Genomic DNA, 22,747 nt, shown 5'->3' with positions numbered 1-22,747 from the left:
AGGAACTCCCTTTTTCTGGGGAAAAGGGGATCAGGAAAAGAAGGAAGAGGGTGGGACCTGGAGAAGAGGAGGGAGGGGGCTGCAATAGGGATGTAAAGTGAATAAATAAAATAAATTCCTAGCCAAAGGCCAAAAAGGGCATGGAAAGTGCAGGGTTTAACCCTCTACTACCGCTGACAGCACTCTGCCAGGAACCTTGCACTCGGAGGGGAGCCGTAACACGCACAGGCAGACAATGGACTTGTCTTGCTTCTCAGCTTTTAGACCCTTGCCAGGGACACCTTGCTAAATCAAGGCACCAGGTGGGATTACCAAGGGGACTTAACATCAACTCCAAGCATGTGGAGCTAAGAAATGTTCTCCTAGAACGCAATCCAAACTCGTACGCCTTGTCTCTGATAACTTACAGTATTGGCCCTTGGGGATGTGGTAGGAAGAAACATATCACGCAGATGTGAATTTAGATGCACCTTGAGATGTGACTTTTTAACTTAAACATGAGCTTCCTCAACTGAAGCCCCGAGGAAACAAAAGCTTTGGTATAGAATGTCGCTCTCTTTTGCAAGTTGGGGGGGGGGGGGGTCTTGTTCCAAGATTTGAAAGTGATCTAGAGATTGAGAAAGAGTATCCTGGCTCTGAAAAGACCCCGTGGAAAAGAATAAAATGAACTTCAGCCTGGTATTTGAATGGTGATGAAGCCAGAGGTCAAGAGACAGATGCCAAGTCAGACTAAAGGTGGCTGTTGTCTCAAGGGCAGTGGGAAATGCCAGGGCCCGCTAAGCATACATCCCTCTCAGGCGAGCTGGCCAGCTCACCCACACGCAGGAATCATCAAAGGCGGGGAGGGAAGGCACTGAGTGGGATCGAAGGTCAGGATGAGCACAGAGCCAGCTCTAAACGCAGAGAAGGACTGAGAGACAGCAGGCGGCCAGGGCTACCCCACCCACTGCCGATCTCTGCAGACGGCTGAAAAGCAACTCAAGCAAAACAACAGGTTTAGGAAATCATTCTTGGATTTGAACCTGAGCCACGAGAGAGGGAGAACCATAACTCACTATAAACTGGCAGCAGCACCATTTGCAAGAAGAGAGTCCAGACCTAAGGGATGAAGGACAGAGAGAAAACATTGGGTTAGGCCTTGTCAGGAAATAGGGCAATCCTGCCAAATGCTGGGTTTTGCCCGCTGTAGTTTGTTTCTTCCTATGCAGGGTTCAGCGGTACTGGTGAGCAGTCAGGACCTTGCCCCAGAAACCCGCACCCCACCCTCCTTGAGCTCATGTTGAACAGTGAAAGCAGCTTGCTAGGCACCCCACTGCCTACATGCATGTTTAAACCCACACCTGAATTACCAAAGCATTTCATAGTGACTCATGGACATGTGTGACTTTCACACATCCATGAAAACATCTAAATATTAAAGCTTGTATGATATAAGCTTGAGAGCTGATAAGCCCACCTCGTGGTTCATGGGGGGGATCTCGGGGAGGCCACGTGCTGCTGTCTGAGTTTCCAATAACTCTGTGTGCCTGGAGCCCCAGCTGAACCTGCTGTCATCCAGCCGTGTCTTTTCTGCCCCATTTCATGTTCAACCCTAAATCTTTTACATTTTCCTCAAGGCTTTTTTTTTTTAATGACTTTTATTACTTGAAAAGTGTGAAAGTAAATATTATATTATATACCGAAATTAACCATACCCTAAATCTATACAACTTAGGGAGCTTATATATAGTTAGAATTGGCATTCGAAGTGAAAGCTGAATCTTCACATTAAATTTTACTTTCTGCATACTGAATATATTTTAAGACCTCATATACCGCCCCAAACAAAAAATTCCTTGACAGAATTAGAACCTGAAAACAATTAGCTTCTTTTCCTCTTTCTTACTCGTACCCATCACCTGCATTCAGTCCTGCTTTGTCCCCTTTCTTGTCTTCATGTAATACTGTATACGCAGGTACGTCTGTTTACATATATGCAGGTACTGTTGGCTGGGTTCTGCATATAGAAAGAATGTGTGGTTTGTGTCTTTCTGAGATTGTGTGACCTTGATTAACACTATAAATTCTAAGTCCATCCATTTTCCTGAAACTTTTAAATTTCATTCTTTTCCTTAGTACTGAGTAGTATTTAGTGCTGAATATATATATAAATTTCATTATCTATTTTTCTGTTTGTAGACAACTAGGTCCAATTCTTTGCTATAGTGAATAAATTAACAATAAAAAATGGGGTGCAAATAGCCCTATAGTAGGGTATGGAGTCTCTCTGGATATATATACCCAGGAGTGAAATAGCTGGGTCATATGATAGCTCAATATTTAATTTTTTTGAGAAATATTTAAACTGATTTCCAATAATGTCTTTATTGATTTGCACTCCCCTCCACATCCTCTCAACACTCAGTCTTTTTTCCGATTTCTTGATGACGGCCATTCTGACTGGGGTAAGATAATATCTCAAAGCAGTTTTAATTTGCATTTCCCTGGTGACTAGAGGCATTAAATGCTTTTTAAAATAGCTATTGACTTTTGGGGGGGCAGCTGTGTGTTCATTTATTGTTGACAGTTTTATTCCCTCAGTGTTTGGTTTCTGCAGTTCTTCGTAACTGTTGGATATTTGCTCCTTGTTGAAGTGTGTCTGGTAAAGCATCGCTCCCATTCCACACACTGTTAGTTCTGTTGGCTGTTTTCCTTTGCTGCACACAAAGTTTTTATTTTCACATGGTCTATCTGCTGGTGCTGGGATCCGCTCCCACGCTGCTAGTGTTCTGCTTGAACATGCCTTGCCTCTGCGAATAGCTTCTGTTTTCTTCTAAACGTTACAGGGTTTGAGGTTTAAATAAATTGAGGTTTTTGAACCATTTTAAACTGATTTTGTATAAGGTGAAAGTTAGAAACCTCATTTCATTTTCTGCAGATAAGAAATCCAGCTTTCTCAGCGCCATTTGTTAAATGGTCTTTTTTTTTTCCCCCAAAAGAATGTTTTTGCCTCCTTTGTCAAAAAATAAGTGCATTCTCAGGGCCTTTCAAAGGCAGAGCCCACTGTGTCTTTAGTGAACTGATATGTGAGGGACCGAAGCACCCTGAGATGCTTTCTTGCCGAGCTTCCTGCTCTCCACTTTCGTGACTCAGTGGCTACTCTGTAAGAACCAATGCACCATGGCCAAGCACGGCCATCTGTGAGAGACCATGCCAGGTCCCACCAGAGCCACCAAGGTGCTCTGGATTAGTGAAGCTTGTCGCTCCTTCCTCCTTAAACAGCCTTGCCTCCCTGCCAAGCTTCTTGCCCTCTCAAGGCCAACCATCCTGTCAAACGAACATTAATTCATGGCTCCCCGCCCCCCCTTCCTCAGATGCCAGTGCGGGAAGTGTCTGGAGGCATAGACTGCGCTTTCTGTCACCATTCAGACAACTGAACAAACTGTGAGCAATTTGAGGTTCCAGAGTCCCTGGGAAGCCATTGCTTCACAGCCCTGCACTCAAGCGGCTCGCCCCCTACGGCATAGGAAAGGGCTGCTGGTATGTGCAGGTCTCAGCCTGTTTCAAGGCTTAAAAGAAATAGTCGAGATGCTCTGAGTGCTCGGGAGGTAGAAGCCAGCTGCTGTGGGTATTGGGCAAATAATAGCCCATGGTTTTTCCACTCTAGCATTGAGTAACAATGAGACGATAGAAAGTTATGCTATGTTGAGATAGTGTCACTATTTGAAACAGTAGTGTCTTGTCCCAAAGAGGAAAACCAAAACAAACAACAACCCATTTTTGTACTTGAAGCCTCAATATGGCCTGACTTGTGTTTTCCTGATGCGGATTTATGAATCTCCTTGGCCACGCTCCTAAAGTTCAGGGATCTTAGGTAAAAGTACAGCTCCTGCCTTAGAGTTCATGGTTCAATAGTTAATGGTTAACTCCCAGGTAGGAAGAACAAAGCAGGGTACTGCCAAGTTAATACCAGCGACAGATCCAGCACTTGCCTGGTGCCAGCAAGTGAACTCGGTGTATGGATTCATCAACTCTCCGTCCACACAAACAGCCTTAAGCAGCTCTCCATCTCCTTCTCCCCTAGGGGAAATTTGTATGTGTGCAATTTAGCTTTCTGCCATTGCCGCACAGTATCAGAGGTAATCAACTCGCAAGGGAAAAAGGTCATGTTCAGAGGTTTCACTACTCATGTTGGCTCAGCCTTGCTTTTGGGGTCTGGAGCCCCACAGTGTGTAACGATGGTGCTTTAGGCAGAGGACACTTGTTGATACCAATAGCCCGGAGGCAAGAGACAGCAAGGGCGTGGTCCCAGTGGTCTAACTTCCAACCTAAAGAGTCTATCATGTCTGTCAATTGAGCTCATCAGAAGTGGGAAATTAAAGTGTCCTGCTGTTGATGGAGAACTATTTCCCCCTTCAGTTCTGTCAACCTGGGCATCATGTATTCTGTAGCATTTCTAACTGTGCTTCTCTCTACAGTTCTTCATGATGAATTAAAACTTATATCAAAATGTCATCTCCAGAGATGACATAAAATTTCCTTTGTGATGTGTCAGCCTACCGCTTCCTAATGTCCATTGCATCTGATGAAAAATCAATTGTTACCCTCATTTCAGGATACTCTGTGGAAAAAGAAATGCATTTCTCTGTTGCTGTTTTTAAGATTCCTCATTTTGGGGTTTTGAGAATTTTCATGTCTCAGTGTGTGTTTATCCTGCCTAAAGCTCAATGAGCTTGGATGTGCTCATACCTGCTGCCAATTGGATCTGGCATGGTTTCGTTTTATTTAAATGTTCTTCTGCCCCTTCCCCTCAGTTCTTTTGGAGATGTCTATAGTGTGCATCCTGATACTTTAACTCCTGTACCCTCAGGCTCTGTTTATTTGTCTGTCCGCCTGTTTTCAGTCAGGTTCTTACATAGCCCAAGTTGACCTCAACCTTATTAGGTAGCTGAGAGTGACTTTGAACCCGGATCCCCTTGCCTCCAGTTCCCAAGTCACAGGGTGTGCAGCTCCACACCTGGAGTTACTCGTTCAGACTCACTCACTTTCCTTCTTAGGTTTTTTCATGTCTAACTCACCGAGTCTCCCTTCTACCTGCCCAAGTCTGCTGTAGAACTCCTTTAGTGAATTTCATTTTGGTTATTGTATATTTCTTAAAACATGTGGCTTCAAATAGAGGGGAAGAGGCTCTGTCCTTTTAAGTATTATAACTGATGCCACTGAGACAAACCACTAGACCCTGAGACAGGTATCCATGCTGGATCCAGCATGTGAACCAAAGGGCACAGTCTCAGATTTTTACAGGTTGAAGCCCCACTGTGTTCCCTGGCACTTACCCAGCTACTCCAGGATTGCTAGCTTCTCTCACCACAGCTGTGTCACTTGAGGCTGAAGACTGGGGCATAGAAGCTGGTTCAGCCACATGCTCACGAAGATCAGCCTCTGTCTCCATTGAAGGATGGATATTGTGAGCCTCTAAGCAGGAGTTGTGAAATAATTAACATCACTCTCTCAAACTCAGTGACTGCTTCAGTGGAGGGGCTGACCCCAGCTGCCTGCCTCCGCACTTTCCATGATATTCCATTCTGAAGATGACGAAACTAAAGGCATGGGACGGTTTGGACATTGTCCAGGGCAAGGGAGCCTGCCTCCAGATCAGTGGTTTCCAGCCTGTGGGTGGAGACCCCTTTCCGGGAGGCCGGACAACCCCTTCACAGGAGTGGCCTAAGACCATCAGAAAACACAGATACCTACATCACAGTTCATAGCAGTAGCAAAATTAAAGTTACAAAGTAGCAACAAAAATAATTTTATGGTTGTGGGCGGGGCAGTGACCACAACATGAGGAACTGTATTAAAAGGTGGCAGCATTAGGAAGGTTGAGAGCCACTGCTCTAGAATCTGGTCCATTAACTGTGCCATGGCAGTCTTCCTGTGGAATTTGCACCTAAGATATATTTTAGCCTTCTCCTTTAGATGGAAGCATTAAACACTGTTAGAATAGGGAAAGTTCTTGATCAACTGGACTCCAGCAACCTGAATCAGGGCCTGTCTCCACTCCATGCCTCAGGGACAGAGGGAGCCCCCATTCTCCTAACCCTGCACTCCTCCCGCCTCATCCTGGGCGTCTTGCCATGCCATACACTCGCTCGCTTCTGTGAAGTTACCGAAACTGGCTCTTTCTAGGTTGTACTAAATACTTACATGATCTTACTCTCCCTCCGCAGGCCCAGCTACAAGAGCGGAATGACCCCCAGCAGCTGCTGCTGGACTCCAAACACATGTTTCCCGTCCTGTTCCCCTTTAATCCATCTGCTCTGACCATGGACTCAATCCACATCCCGGCATGTCTCAACCTGGAGTTCCTCAGTGAAGTCTGAGGCTGTGTGCTTCCAAGGCGAGGAAGAAGGAAGCACGTGCTGTCAACAGAGAGAATTCTAGAACTGTGAAATATGCCCAACATCGATCAAACCACAGTTAGAGAACCCGTGGAGAGAGAACCGAACTAAAGCAAAGCGATGCACATTTGTCATTAGTTTTTGTACATGCTGCTCAGAAAACACTTGAAATGTAGAATATTGTTAAAGCTTTGGTTTCAGGTTAAACAAAGACACGTCATAATGAATAGCCACCACTTAGCACCAGTCACCATATAAAAATGCCAATTCTACAGAGTGGAAGTGCCTAGCTTTGATCTTTGTATATAACTGGAGAATATTCAAACTGAGATACTATTAAAAATACATGATATAAATTGCCTTCGTGGGTCCTTCAGAAAATAATACTACTACATAAAAATGACATATACTGATAAACCAAAGGTGTGGAGGAGTTTGTGGTGAGATGTTTTAAGAACAAAACTATGGGTCTGGGCCTGCAGAGGATCTTCCACAAGCATTCACTAATGGCTGGTGAATAAGGGACGTTAGTGTGATGGCCTCTAGGCCAAGCATGTTGAATATAGTTTCTGAGTAAATTGGATGACCCAGACCCTTGCTGTGCTCAAGCTCCTGCGATAGTCTCAGGTTTATAGGAGAGTTGTAGGTGTCACATGTGGGAAAGATGAGAAAATGCAGTCTCTAGTGTTAGTGCCCCGAGACCAGCAAAAATTCCATAACAATGTAAGTACAAAAAATAGTAGGTGAGAACGGCTAACTTTTGTTTGTAGGTATAAAAACCAGTATGAAAACTTCTGACTTCCTTAATGTCATTAAACCTTCAAAACGGGCCTCACACAGCGTGTTGCTGATTCTGGCCCCAAGATCACAAGGGAAACAGACTCCAGTTTGAGAATCCAATTGTCTCAAAAGCCTGAAAGAAGGAGAATGCACGACCATTAAGTTACCCAAAGATTTATGGCTTTTTAAAAACTGCTCTGAGGGCTGGAGAGATGGCTCAGAGGTTAAGAGCACTGTCTGCTTTTCCAAATATCCTGAGTTCAATTCCCAGAAACCACATGGTGGCTTACAGCCACCTGTAATGAGATCTGGTGCCTTCTTGTGGACAGGCACACATGTGGGCAGAATACTGTATAAATAATAATAAATAAATCTCTAAAAAAAAAAAACTGCTTTGAGAGGCTGCAATACCTTAGGCCAACTTTCCCTTCAACATTTTTTCAAACTTTAAAATCAATGTAAATACTCTGCTATGAAATAAATATTTAAAAGAATGTTTAGTAATAATGTAACCAGCTTATGTGTTTGCTGCTCTTAGAATATTGTTTTGCTTTGGGGGACCTTTTCTGACTCATGAACAAAGGCTTGCTTAGGCAAACCTAAATAGTCTTTCTATCCATTTTCTTTCCACTTTCTATCCATCTATTAAAAGTATGATGTTCCTATGACAGTTACAAAGTGGTTTGCAAATCATACAGGAGCCTCTTCATTACACTGGGGTTTCTCCACACTTTCCCCAAGTGTCACCCACTTTAGCAGGTCCTTGGGAATACAGCACACTCTAAGCACTACAGCCCTGTGCTATTACAGGGCTATTCTGTTCCCAGTCCTCCTTGCCTGCTGGGATGCACAGTTGTCTGTGTCATCCCCTCTGTGGCCACAGCCAGCCCCCAGCTGCTCGTGTCTGTCTCTCAGAACAGCCCCTCCCACCACTCTCAGTTACAGCCCCTGACAAATGTATCAAACTTTCAACCCCCAAATGCAAACTGTTTAGAAAGCCAGTTAAAAACAACTGGATCTGTGGCTACCTCTCTAAAACTGTTTATGAATATAATTTGCTGCTAGTGCACTTTAGTGGTCAAAATTGGCCCCTGTAAAGTCTATCTTTAACCCTTGAGAACACCAAAAATGCCTTCTTGTTAAGCATTTTTAAGAAGTAGTGACTTCCCAAATATGGCTTTCTGTCCTTACACATAGTTTGAAACCATCTCCTCCCAACTCCCACGTAGGGTAGGACTCTTCTGTCACTGGTGGCAAGGATAGGGGATGGGGTGGAGTGGGATGGTAACTAAGAAGTAACAGCATCGTTCTCTTCCAGAAGACAAGGGCACCCACTGGAGCAATACAGTGGCTGGGGAGCCTACATCCTCCCTATTTCACTCCATACAAGGAGGCTGAAAGTGCACCTTTCCCCCTAACCCAGTGCTGGGGATTGAACCCAGATCCCCAGGCCTACTAAGAGGGCACTACTCTACCCTTGAGCCTCCCTCAGCAATAGGTCCCCTGGTCCATTTAAAGCTAATTTTAAACACTTCCCAGCTTCATGAAATCAATGTCTTTTAAATAAACACAGCACAAGTTTGAACTCCTCGCAGCTTTGCTTCTGAGTAGTTACAGGTTCTTCACGTGCCTTTAGCATTTGCTGAACTGACCATGGATTATGGATTCCCCCAGAAAAAGCCACCATGGGGAAGAACTTCATGTCCAGTGTCGCATCCTCTGGGCTTCTGATTCATCTCACGAAACAAGCACCTTAAAGACTAATCAAATAGTCATAAATCTAACGTTTGTGGTCTAGCGATTATCACACGGGCTCTGGCCACCTCCCTATAGTCATGGGCGGCTCCACATAAACTAGTTGTCAGTGAAGCAGACAATCTCTCTGGGCCACCCCAGCCACAGTTAGAGGGGCAGTACCTCTAGGCTCACCTGGCAGATGAGCCCCAATGGGCGGCTTTCCCTGCTTCCCGTGGGATGTGTCATAGGAGTCCTTTCCCTGATTTTCCTTAGGACAAAATAAATTCATTAATTTTTTAAAAGCTTTTGTAAAACAATAGAAAAAAAGAAAAAGAAAAAAAAACCACACACACACAAACAAAAAAACCAGGAACTTAAGTGTAAGTTCCTAATGGAACCCTAATGAAGGCCTTGAGGATTATGACAATAAACTGGAATCCAGTTCTTTTGCATAAACTGAATACTTCTCAAACACTTGACCACCATGAGTAAGTGGCTGCTAAATGAGATGGCGTTTTAAAGTTAGCTTGCTCTATGAGTCAAATTACTAAAATTTCCTTTTTTTACACATTGGTGCCATAATCACAGAGTTAAAAAGAGTCTAGAAAATTAGAGGTTAATGCCAATGGCAGGGGCTGGAGAGATGGCTCAGTAGTTAAGAGCACTGACTGCTCTTCCAGAGGTCCTGAGTTCAATTCCCAGCAACCACATGGTGGCTCACAACCATCTATAATGTGATCTGATGCCCTCTTCTGGCATGCAGGTGTACATGCAGACAGCGCTGTATACATAATAATAAATCTTTTAAAAAAAATGCCAATGGCAAACAAGTTTGGGTTTTTCTTACAAACAACATTGAGAACTAAAAGTCATTTTTCTAAAATAAGATTTGGGGCATGGGCAGGCAAGATGGGTCAGTGGGTAAAAGTGCTTGCCAGCCTGAGTTCAATCCCCAGGGCCCACAGTGGAAGGTGTTTTGACTTCAAGTGTCCATGGCGAGTGTGTCCGCACTTAGACACACAGTAACTAATACATTTTAGCAAAGGGAGTCAATCCGTGGAGCCAGGCCACTGACTGAAGTCATACTATTGAAGGAGAACCCAGATTTGGATTAACATTTTGCAATCACCTGTCATTTAGAGTAAAGGCCTGCCTCTCTGAGGAAGTTCACAAAATGTTCAGGGATAAACCTAACACTAGGGGGGAAATGCTACTGAAAAATGTTTTCTCACTTTAGACAACTACAGCTTTGTTATAGGAAAACACTTGTAATGGTTACTGTAATTATTTGGCTGTGGATAAAAAAAATTGTGGAAATAAATACTTTTGAATAATGTGGTGTGCTAAATCTGAAGCAAAATTTAAAATAACAGCTTGATAAAAAAGAGTCTTGGCTAAAGTTTACATTTTTTTTCATTTTTACAATTTCTCTGAGTACATGTGTGTAAATTTGTATGAGTATGCACAGGTATGTGGGATGCATGCACTTATGTGAACATGAGGCATCCAAAAGATTGTGTTCTCCATCACACTGCCTATTCTTTGAGGCAGTCTCATCCCTGAGCCTGGGGTCTGGAAGACACAAGCACCGGTGACTCTTCCAGCTTGGGTCTGCTGTCCCTTGGCTTGTTAAGTGTGAGCTGGAAGCTGAACTCTGGTTCTAGTGATTTTGGGGCAAGCACTTCTAACCTGAGCCATCCAGAGCACCTCACTAGCCTCCACATGCTGTGTGTGTAAACCCCTGCCCAAGCCAGTTCATGTGCTCAGGGGAGGATGCTCAGGGTCTTCCTCACGCTCTACCCTACTCCACTGAGGCAAGGTCCCACATTGGATCAGAAGCTCACCTCCAGGGCTAGGCAGCAAGCTTTCAGTATCTACTCATCTCTGCCACACCCCCAATGCTGGGGTTACAGGCATGTACCCCTGAGCATGCAGCTTCTCTGTATGTAATGTGGATTTGAACTCAGGTCCTCCTAGTTTCACAGCGTATGGTCATAGCCAGAGCTACCTTCCAGCATCTACTTTTAATGTTTTCTTGAGAAACTATTCTGGGGCATAAATTCAGTTATGCATGATCGTTTAAGCTAGGGGCCAGCACATAGCCACTTGTAAGCTGGGGGTAGGAGAGGACTTTCCCTACATAACAAAGTTTATTGAGCAATTAATTACTCTAGATCTATAGAATTCCCATAAATACTTGCACACATGGTTCCTCTTTACGCTAATCCATGGCAGCTCTGCCTCTTCTCTCCTCTACCCGTCTCTTCTCTCCTTCCCATGAGTTCCTCAGTCTTCCAGGCCCACAAACCTTAGCTCTGCCTACCTCACCACTGCCCTGCCAAGGTGTAGGCGTTTATTTTAGCCAATCAGGGATAATTTGGAAGCAAGGTTACAAATGCCATTTTGGTTGCATGAGGGTTAGTTGGTAGGACAGTAAGAATCTGGGGGTGGGGTTGGGGACAAGAAAGCAGTTTAGCATCTGAGTACAAAGAACCAGACCATGATGTAACACAAAACCCTAATGCCTTGCTGTCAATTCCCTGAGGTACGTAGACACTGGTGTGCACTTTCCCTCCTAGCAGGAGCATTAACAACAAGTATATTTCCAGGTCTGTCTGACTGAAAGACATCTGTTGTCTTCTTCTTCCACCAACATTATTGCTTTACAGGATAAACATGTATTCAGGATGTATCAAAATTTGCTGGAAGCTGTATTGCTACATGACAGTTTAACAAAGTCTCCTTAGAAACTGCAAATAGCTTGCAAACAAATAGAGAAGAAAAATGCTTTCAAATAAAATCTAAGACAATGCCTCGGAGCTACTAGAACTCATTAAAACAGGGTAGACTTAAGTAAGCTCTCAAATCAATGTCTATCACTTCATGTTTATAGTTTATTTCTTTACCCTCGTTTGGCAACTTAAACTTCCTGAAGAACAGATATTTGTTATAAGTAAAAACCACAACCAAAGGATCCAAGATGGCAGTGCCAATCTCACACCATGTCTGATCACTGGACAGCAGTGACTGCACAGTGACCTAAGGACCAAAATAAGAACTACAAAACACGAATGTTGGTGTTTCCCAGGTAAGAGGGGTCTACACTGTGAGGAGCACGGGTGGGTCCAACCCCTGGACCACCTGGATAATTCACAGAAAAGTACCTGGGTCTCTGCAAGTGGATGCACAGTTTCCTAAGTCTACCCATTCCCCTGCAAGCACTTGGTACCTGTACTCTCTGGGTATCAGACTGAACTGGAAAGTAAAAAACACCAGTGTCCACTGTCATCTACCTGAGTAAGCTGGCAGAGCTCTCTGCTCCAATACCTTTCTGCCTACTTGCCAGCAGCCACACCTACCTAAGTCAGAAACAGAGGAACAAGCAGAGACTGAGCCTAGAGGAGGCAAAATGGGCATGGGTCCAAAGTACCATTGCCAGTCTTCTATCCCACCCCCATGCCCCACAAGGAAGAGGCTGACCAGGCTGCTGGCTTCCTACTCTTGGATATCTTTCCACCTGCTTGCCAGCAGCCAGACCCTCCTAGGACAGAAACAGCTAGCAAGCAGAGAGCCAACATAGAGGAGGGAACTTGTGCATGGGACAAAATTTCCATTGCCCTCTGCCACAAGAGGCCACCCGCAGGACCAAACTCCCATTGTCCTCCACCCTAAAGAGGCCCTCTGGACACAGATCTCTGCCCAAATATTTTCTGCCTGCTCCTCAGCAGCCAGACACTCCTAAGTCAGAAACAGCAAGCAAGCAGAGACTGAACCCACAGGTGGTGACTTGGGTGCAGACCAAAGCCCCATTGTCAATATCTACCCCTAAACTCACAGACCATTAGAGACCACCCAACCTGCTAACACTAGAGACATTGCAATGGAAAGACATCAGCATAAGAGTACAAGCAACAATTCCCAGGACCATTTGATACCACCAAAAACTAGCAGTGCCACCTCAACGAGCCCAGGAGATATTATCATACACAAGAGAAGATTTCAAATCTAAGGTTATAAAAAGGATAGAGGCCTTAAAGAAGGAAAATAAATAGCTGAAATTAAAACAAGAATACACAAAGAGATGAAACAATTGAACAAAATGCTTAAAGAAATTAGTGAAAGACAAGAAACTGCAATCAAACAGGAGAAGGAAATGAATAAAAGGTTTCAAGACCTAAAAAATGGAAATAGAAGCAATGAAGAAAACACAATCTGAGATGATCCTAGAAATGAAAACCTAGGGAAGACGGGAACTAAAGACAGAAGTTTCATCAACAGAATTCAAGATGTGGAAGAAAGAATATCAGGGATAGAAGATGACAGAAGAAATGATACAACAGTTTTAAATCTAAAAAGCTCCTGACACAGAACATCCAAGAAATCTGGACACTATGAAAAGACCAAACCTAAGAATTTTAAGTATAGAAAAAGAAGACTCCCAGCTGCAAGACCCATAAAATATTTTCAACAAAATCATAGAAGAATACTTCCCTAACCTAAAAAAAGAAATGCCCATAAATATACAAGAAGCTTACAGAACTCCAAATAGATTGGACCAGAAAAGAAAATCCTCCTGTTATCTATAATCAAAACACTAAACATACAGAACAAAGAAAGAATATTAAAAGCTGCAAGAGAAAAAGGCCAACTCACATATAAAGGCAGACCTATCAGAGTTACACCTGACTTCTCAATAGAGACCATGTAAGACAGAAGGGCCTGGATGGTTATCACACAGACACTAAGAGACCACAGATGCCAACCTAGACTACTATACCCAGCAAAACTTTCAATCACCATAGATGGAGAAAACAAGATATTCCATAAGAAAACTAAGTCTAAACAGTACCGGCCCACAAATCCAGCCCTTCAGAAGATACTAGAAGGAAAACTCCAATCCAAGGAGAGTAACTTTATCCAGGAAATAAATAATCCTACACCCACAAGGCCAAAAGAAAGGAAACACACACACACACACACACACACACACACACACACACACACACACACACACTACCACTACCACTACCAACATTTAAAAAATAGGAACCACTGGTTAACTAATATCTCTCAATATCAATGACCTCAACTCCCCAATAAAAAGACACAGGCAGACAGAATGAATGGGAAAATGGGACCCATGATTCTGCTGTATACAAGAAACATACTGCAGCAATAAAGAGAAACATTACCTTAGAGTAAAGGGCTGGAAAATGGTATTCCACACAAACAGACCCAAGAAGTAAGCTGGAGTAGACATTCTAGTATCTAATGAAACAGGCTTTCAACCAAAACTAATCAAAAGAGATGGAGAAGGACACTTCATACTCATCAAAGGAAAAATATACCAAGAAGATGACTCAATTTTGAACATCTGTACCCCAATACAGGAGCACCCACATTCATTAAAGAAACATTACTAAAGCTTAAATCACACATCAAACTCTACACATTAATAGTGGGAGACACCAACACCCCACTCTCCCCAATAGACAGATCATTATGACAGAAACTAAATGGCAAAATAATGAAACCAATATATGTAATGAATCAAATGGACCTAACATATCTACAGAACATTCCACTCAAAAAAGAATATAAAGAACCTTATGAAACCTTCTCCAAAATTAACCATATAATTGGTCACAAAGCAAACCTCAACAGATACAAGAAGACTGAAATAATCCTTTGCATCTTATCAGACCACTATATATTAAAGCTGGAACTCAACAACAACAGAAAGAACAGAAAGCCTACAAGCTCATGGAAACTAAGCCACTCCCTACTCAATGACCTCTGGGTAAGGGATGAAATAAAAAAAGAAATTAAAAATTTCCTAGAATCCAATGATAATGAAGGCACAAGATACACAAACTTATGGGACACATTAAAAGCAGTACTAAGAGGAAAGCTCATAGCATTAAGTGCCTTAATAAAGAATTTGGAGAGATCCTATACTAGAAACTTAACAGCACACCTGAAAGCTCTAGAAGAAAAAGAAGCAGACACACCAAAGAGTAGATGGCTGGAAATCATCAAACTCAGCACTGAAATCAATACATTAGAAACAAAAAGGACAATTCAAAGAATCAACTAAACCAAGGGCTGGTTCTTTGAGAAAATCAACAAGATAGACAAACCCTTGGCCAAACTAATAAAAGGCCAAGGGAGAGTATTCAAATCAACAAAATGAGAAATGAAAAGAGAGACATAACGACAGACACTTGAGGAAATCCAATGAATCATTAGGTCTTACTTCAAAGGACTATATGCCACAAATTTTGAAAATCTAAATGAAATGAACAATTTTCTTAATACCAACTACCAAAACTGAATCAAAATCAGGTAAACAAATTAAATAGGTCTATATCTCCTAGAGAAATAGAAGCATTCATCAAAAGTCTCCCATTTAAAAAAAAAAGCCCAGGGCCAGATAGATTCAGCACAGAATTCTATCAGACCTTCAAAGAACTCCTAATACCAATTTTCTCCAAACTATTCCACAAAATGAAATCAGAAGGAACATTACCAAACTCATTCTATGAGGCCACAGTCACCTTGATACCTAAGCCACACAATGACCCACAAAGAAAGAGAATTTTAGTCCAATATGTCTTATGAACATAGATGCAAAAATACTAGCAAACTAAATGCAATAAAACATCAAAAATATCATTCACCATGACCAAATAGGCTTCATACCAGGCATGCAGGGGTGGTTCAATATGTGGAGATCCATCAATGTAATCCATCACATAAACAAACTGAAAGAAAAAAAGCACACAATCATCTCCTTAGATGCCAAAAAAGCATTTGACAAAATCCAACACCCATTCATGTTTAAAGTCTTGGAGAAATCAAGCAAGGCACATACCTAAACATAATAAGGACAATATGCAGCAATCCAATTGCCAACATCAAACTAAATGGAGAGAAACTTAAATCAATCCCACTGAAATCAGGGGCAAGACAAGGCTGTCTACTATCTCTGTATCTCTTCAATATTGTACTTGAAGTCCTAGCTAGAACAATAAGACAACTAAAGGAGATCAAGGAGAAATAAATTGGAAAGAAGTCAAATTATCACTAATCCTGGATGATATGATAGTATATATTAATGACCAAAAAAATTCTACCAAGGAACTCCTACAGCTGATAAACACCTTCAGCAAAGTGGCTGGGTACAAAATCAACTCAAAAAATCAGTAGCCCTGCTATGTACAAATGACAAATGGGCTGAGAAAAAATTAGGGAAACTACACCCTTCTCAATAGCCACAAATAATATAAAGTATCTTGGTGTAACTCTAACCAACCAAGTGGAAGACTTGTAAAAACAACAACAACAAAAAAAAAAAACTTAAAAGTCTTTGAAGAAAGAAACTAAAGAAGATATTAGAAGATGGAAAGATTTCCCATGCTCATGGATCAGGAAAATCAACATAGTAAAAATGGCCATCTTACCAAAATCAATCTACAAATTCAATGCAATTCCCATCAAAATTCCTACACAATTCTTTGCAGAGCTTGAAAAAATCAATTCTCAACTTCATATGGAAAAATCAAAAACCCAGAAAAGCTAAAACAATTCTGTAGAATAAAAGAATTTAAAGAGGAATCGCCATCCCAGATCTCAAGCCGTACTATAGAGCAACAACAATAATAAAAACAGCATGGTGCTGGCATAGAAACAGGCTGGTTAATCAGTGGAATGGAATTGAAGACCCAGAAATAAACCCACACACCTATGACACTTCATTTTTATAAAGAAGCCAAATCCATACAGTGGGAAAAAGATAGCATCTTCAACAAATGGTGCTGGTCTAACTGGATGTCTACATGTAGAAAAATGCAAATAGACCATATTTACCACCCTGCACAAAACTAAAGTCCCAGATGGATTAAAGACCTCAACATAAAACCAGACACAATAAATCTGTTGGGATAAAAAGTGGGGAAGAGCCTTGAACACATTGGCAAAGGAGACGATTTCCTGAACAGAACACCAATAGCTCAGGCTCTAAGATCAACAATAAATGGGACCTCATGAAACTGAAAAGCTTCTGTAAAGCAAAGGACACTGTCAACAGAAGAAAATGACAGCCTACAGACTGGGAAAAGATCTTCACCAACCCTACATCTAACAAAGAGTAAATAACCAAAAGATATAAAGAACTCAAGAAATTAAATACTGTAAACCAAATAACCCAATTAAAAATGGGGTACAGAGCTAAACAGAATTCTCAACAGAGGACTATCGAATGGCTGAGAAAACACTTAAAGAAATGCTCAACATTTCTAGTCATCAGGGAAATGGGAATCAAAATGATTGAGATTCCATCTTACACCTCTCTGAATGGCTAAGATCAAAACCTCAAGTGATAACACATTCTGGCAAGGATGTGGAGAAAGAGAAGCACTCATTCATTGTTGGTGGGAGTGTAAACTTGTACAACCACTTTGGAAATCAATCTGGAACCTTCTCAGAAAATTGGGAATAGTATTGCCTAAAGACCCTGCTATTCCACTTCTGGGCATATAATCCAAAGATGTTCCACCATACAAGGACATTTGCTCAATGATGTTCATAGCAGCCTTACTTGTAACAGCCAGAATCTGGAAACAACCTAGATGACCCTCAACCAAAAAATGGAGTAAAAAAACAACAACAACAAAAAACAAAACAAAACAAAACAAAAAACCTCTGGTACATTTACATTTACACAATAGAATACTATTCAGCTATCAAAAACAAGGATATCTTGAAATTTGCAGGCAAATGGATGGAACTAGAAACAATCATTCTGAGTGAGGTAGCCCAGACTCAGAAAGATATGTATGGTATATATTCATTTATAAGTGGATATTAGCCCAACATAGCTGTCCTCTGAGAGATTCCACCCAGTGAAGGACTAGGACAGCTTGCAGCAGGACTATGGGAGAAGAGCTGTGAACTGTATGCAAGAGTTGAGGTATAGAGGGTCCAGGAGGGAGCAGGAGCCCCACAAGGAGACCACTGGAGTCTACGGATCTGGACAAAGGCGGGGTGCCTCCATGGACTGCTGCTGAACCTCTGCACTCTGGTGCCAATGATTGGGTCCCTGCCCCAAGACAAGACAGCCTAGCAGGCACACAGAGGAGGATGCAGGCTATCCTGATGAGACCTAATAGACTGTCACCAGATATTTGGGGTGGGAGGGACCCCCTCTCAGAGGTCCGAGGGAGAGGAATGGACAGAGGTGGGAAAGGGGGTGTGAATGGGAAGATAAGAGGGAGGGGATGGCAGTCGGGATGTAGTGTGAATAGGTTATAATAAATCTGTTGTCTTCTTCTTCCTCCAACATTATTGCTTTACAGGATAAACATGTATTCAGGATGTCATTCAAAAGATCAAAATGAAACAGACCTAGATGAAAGAGAGACTCCTAACTCAAGTCAGTCTATATTAATTCAAACAAGTGCGTAACTAATATTGGTGATCCCACCAAATGGGAACAGCTCTGAGACTGGCTGAGACCTGAATGTCTATGCATAGACAATGCTTTTTATTGTTACAGAATCCCTGTGAATTATTTTTTGATGCCATTCTTCACATGGTATGAATGAAGATTTACAGATGTCTTTCTTCTGCTCATACAAAGAGCAGAGAACCAGCCTTGCTTGTTCTGCTCATCCTGCGCACCTCATGCTTTTATAATGTTAGGACTGTATAATGCTCGTGGGAAACTATATGTTGCCAGAACAAAAGAACTGGACACTGACGCTGGATCAGACCTGTCAGGATGCATTCCTCTCAGCATGCTGGACACTGACATCCTGCATCCTCCATGCTCCAGCCCCAAGTGCTTCGGTTGCGGTTCGAAGCTTCAAAGAAAGCTTCTAATGCCAATTGGTCCAGTATTTCATACTGTCCCACACAGAACTTCTATTAAGCATGGAATTTCTCCACATTTAGAAACTGGACCACAAATGCTATTCCTACCTTGCTTAATCACTTTCCCCAATTGTAGCTGGGCCTCTACAAAAGTATTATTTGTCCCCAATTAGCTGGAAGAAGCATTACAAGGAGATCAATGCCCCGTCCCCCTTAAGGGGTGTTGGGTACAGTTTTTGGCTGTTTTCTTGGGATATAGATGTTTATTTTCATTGGGAATTGGTTATAAGTTATCATTTATCTTTTCCAGAGAGAATATGAGGTTGGAGTCAAGCATTTCTCTTTTCCTTTATCTTTCTTTCTTAGGTATGGAGATAGGGGTCGAAAAGAAAGAGGGGTGGAATATCGAAATATATAGGGATAACAAGACAAAAAGTAGAACCTAATCCTCAACTTAAGGCCTTAACTGTTACTTACAAACAAGGTTATTTTTAATTGATTGGTATAGAATTTTAAATATTGATGCAGAATAAGCTCAAGTTTATTCTTCACAGACATTAAATATATTGCTACTCTAATAGGAGGTAATGCACCCACACAACTCAATTATAATACAATACTTTGAAGGTGCTACTGCAGGCTGTTTAGGATAATTAAGTAATAAAAGTTAATTGTTATTTGATCAACTCATGGTCATGTCAATTACTAGTCTATTTTCATCACAAGAATATACCACTAGGTTTAATAGGTAGATATGAGTCTATAGATAGATAAGGTCTTCAAAAACCTCAGAGACCTACAGAATATGAGACTTAAAGGAGTTTTTATCAATTTAAGGATCCTTTCGCAATAAGACAGGTTAACTCCTAACAACACCCAGCCTACCTCAGAGATAATGATGAGCATCAAAGAACCTCCTTATGGAGATGGCTTCAAATGTGACAAATCAGCTACTGGGCAAAATGCCTCTTTTCTGCGACAGACAGAATTCTGCCTAAAAGTGGGCAACCTTGTGTGCAGGCAGAGTCGATGACCAAACTCCGCCAAGGCAAGTAAGCAAGTCCTCAATAGTGTTCCTGTCTCAAAAATATGCCTATCAGATATGATGGACCAGAAGGCTGAAGACAATGCTCCAATATTATAGAGAGCTTGGGGTAACTGTTCAGGCAGCGAACTGTCTCTGTCATTTTCTCATTTTGGAAGCTGCTACCTGCACTTCCTGTTTACTCAGGAAATTCATTTTACTCCTTTTCAAGTATCTGATGGGGTTGAAGACCAGATAATTTAGTTTAACACTTAAGCTTAGCTGTTTAGGGGTTAAGATGTTTTTAGGCCTAGATAGAAGTTTTTAGGTTGACAGAGATATGATAGATATTGATTTACATTCAGAGTTGTAGATTTTCCAAAATAAGAAAGTTTTCTCAAAGGTTACCAAATATAAATAGGCAAAACACTATGAATGTAACATTTATACAATTCCTAATTGTTTTGTGGTCCTTCTTGCTGTGTGTAGTTTATTATATACATGTCTAATAATATAAATATATATGTAAAGGTAAAATAAAATTTCAAAAGGAAAAAACCACAGTTAAGGTACTATTAGCCTTATACATTCACACCAAAGCAGAATAAGTGCACAGATGTGTGTAACTTTTGACTTGTACTGTCACTTTGTTATTTTATTTTTTTTGACACAGGGTATTATTATGTAGCCCATCCTAACACGAACTGACCATTGTCTTCAACTCAAGTGCTGTGACTATAGGCATGTACTGCATATTCAGCATCATACACTTGTTACGTAACTATTGCAGCTCCCATGATTTCACTTGCTTTCCTCAGCTGCCAGCACTGTAATGTCTATCTATCAATGTTGAATAGTATAGGAAAAGAGGGAAAACTGTGTTACACATTGAAAAATGACTCAAAAGTGTAAGAAAGGGTTGCAGCTGGACAGTTCTGAGACCCTGATAGAATCTTAAACAGTTGACCTTACAGATTTGCAATTGATTCACTAATTTCCAATTTTACATTAACACTACATCTTTCCCTCTGGAATTAGCTACAGAAAAAGATAACACTGCATTTCTAAAAACACTGAAGGCTAAACCTTTTAAGAACAGAACACTATCAACACTATCACAACCTCAGAATTCCTATGTCTAGACTGTAAGTTACATCCTGAAAGGCCTAGTGTTAGAGGTGTACCTGCCTGAATAACTATTTAATTACTTTAAGGAATACTTTAACTTTGTAGCTTAGTTTGAAGGATACTTTTCCTCCTCCTCGTGTGTGTACGTGAAGAATATGAAGCCTCCCGAAGAAAATGGGAAAACAAAACAGGGCATACCACACTTTCCACTCCATGGTAACATTTTTGCTGTTTGTTTTCCTTCTTGCTACTGTTTATCTGCATTTTTCCCCCCTGTGTGACTTTAGTGGCGGATACCAACTCTTCACCCTTAAACATTTCTGTGCACAACTACAAACAAAACAAAACCCTCCAAAAACTGGGCATGTCTCCTACATGCCAATTAATTTTGGGCTTGTCTTGTTGTGATTATTTCGGGTCATTTGGGGGAGGAACCTGCATAAGTGAGTTATGTCCTCGGGCAGAAAGGGGGTCCCTGGTCTCCTTACTGGTGATCCTAAGTTTGATCATTTGGTTAAGGGAACATCTCAATTCCTTTTCTGATAATGAAACTTGTAGATAGTCTTACACATACCTGCTTGAATATATGTTAACTTTTCACTTAGATTTTATCAGGGCCCAGTCACTACATTAATAATTATAGACAACAGTAATAGTGGAAATCCCTCATGGTGGTGACTTGGAAGGCAAATGAAATGGACAAAGGTAAGCAAGAGCAGAGACAGTTGTTTGCCTAGTGTGAGCTTTGCCCAAGTGACTGCACGAAAATTCCTCTCTTTGAGAACTGTAAATAAGCGTGTGTGCTGAACTCTTCCCAGGCTAAAGTAAACATCAACTTTTTAAAACCAGGTTTTACTGAGTAATGTGAGACAGCACACGGTACGTTGCCTGCATGCACCCTTCCACATTCTGTATTCCTGAAAATTTTCACGGAAAATATTTAGATTAAAACTGGGCGTGGTAGAGCACTCCTTTAATCCCCAGCATTTAGGCGCATTTCATAGTTCCTAGCCTAGTCTACAGGGCGAATTCAGGAACAGCAGGAAACCCTGTTTTGAAAAAAGCGGGAGAAAAAAATAAGATTAGATTAAAAAGGCAGTCCCCACTACAAGGGCACCCCGGCGAAACATACACAAAGCTGGATTAAAGGCAGTGGTTGAGGAGTTAACAGAAAACGACAGCACCACCTACTACTCCCTGTTCTAACACTCTGCCCAGGCTGCTCTGCCACCTCGGGAGACCCCCCCCTCGCCCCCCCCCCCGCCGCCCCCCCCCCCTCTGGTCTCCTCTCTCTGCCCAGGCCGCCTCCTGCTCGCCCGGCCTCAGTACTTGCAGCACACTCCATCACCTGGTTCCCAGAACTCAGATTGCGCAGTGGTCTCATCATCATAGGCAGGGCTCACAGCCAGCGGCGTGGGCATGCTAAACCTGTCCCCTCCCCCCAAGCCTCGCCTCCCCCTCGGTCCCTCACCCCTAAGCTCCCCCGGCCAGGTCCCCTGGCCACCATCACCTGCCACGTTTTCATAATCATCTCAGGCTCCAGACCAGCGGCTCCGGTTACGAAGCCTGATCATATAAGGAAAATACCTCAGGCTCATTTGGGGCTGCGTTAGGGACCCAGGCGAGCCCTGCTCTACCGAGCCCCCAACCCCGCCCCCCTTCTCCAGACGCCCCACTTGGATCGTACCCCTTAGACCTAGCCGAGGCCTCCGCCAAAGGACTGCGCAGGCGCAGGGGCAGCCAATATCACTGGGCTGCAGCCCGCCCCGCCCCCTGCTCGCCGGCCCCGCCCTCTGTTCTGCAGTGCGGGCGGGGCTTTTAGGACAAA

General features: G+C 42.3%; 2 protein-coding genes across 6 annotated transcripts in view; one reads left to right on the top strand and one right to left on the bottom strand.

Annotated features, from left to right (window-relative positions):
- Window positions 1-7,651, top strand: part of MYO5B (myosin VB) — a 291,416-nt gene extending 283,765 nt beyond the window's left edge. The window contains exon 39 of one of the 2 annotated variants that reach the window (XM_084781005.1): window positions 6,207-7,651. In XM_084781005.1, the coding sequence (XP_084637131.1) occupies window positions 6,207-6,359 (153 nt within the window). In that variant the 3' untranslated portion in view covers window positions 6,360-7,651. The remainder of the gene's footprint in view (window positions 1-6,206) is intronic. The other variant, XM_084781004.1, reaches the window with a different exon arrangement.
- LOC311597020 (uncharacterized protein) overlaps window positions 1-22,747 on the bottom strand; it is a 34,784-nt gene that overhangs the window by 6,688 nt on the left and 5,349 nt on the right. Inside the window, exons 1-3 of one of the 4 annotated variants that reach the window (XR_014779061.1) lie at window positions 6,184-6,322; window positions 5,316-5,421; window positions 1,056-1,098 (exon numbers count right to left, since the gene is read on the bottom strand). Coding sequence is in view for 1 of the 4 variants with exons in the window: in XM_084781046.1 (XP_084637172.1) it covers window positions 1,056-1,098; window positions 5,316-5,454; window positions 9,087-9,162 (258 nt within the window). In the remaining 3 variants the exon portion in view is untranslated. Of the gene's footprint in view, window positions 1-1,055; window positions 1,099-5,315; window positions 5,455-6,183; window positions 6,323-9,086; window positions 9,163-22,429; window positions 22,743-22,747 lie in introns of those variants that run through there. The other 3 variants (XR_014779062.1, XM_084781046.1, XR_014779060.1) reach the window with 3 other exon arrangements.

This window comes from Acomys minous, assembly GCF_964271855.1.
Source record: "Acomys minous genome assembly, chromosome: 4".
NCBI classification, from domain to species: Eukaryota; Metazoa; Chordata; class Mammalia; order Rodentia; family Muridae; genus Acomys; species Acomys minous.
This window is presented reverse-complemented; position numbering and strand designations above follow the sequence as displayed.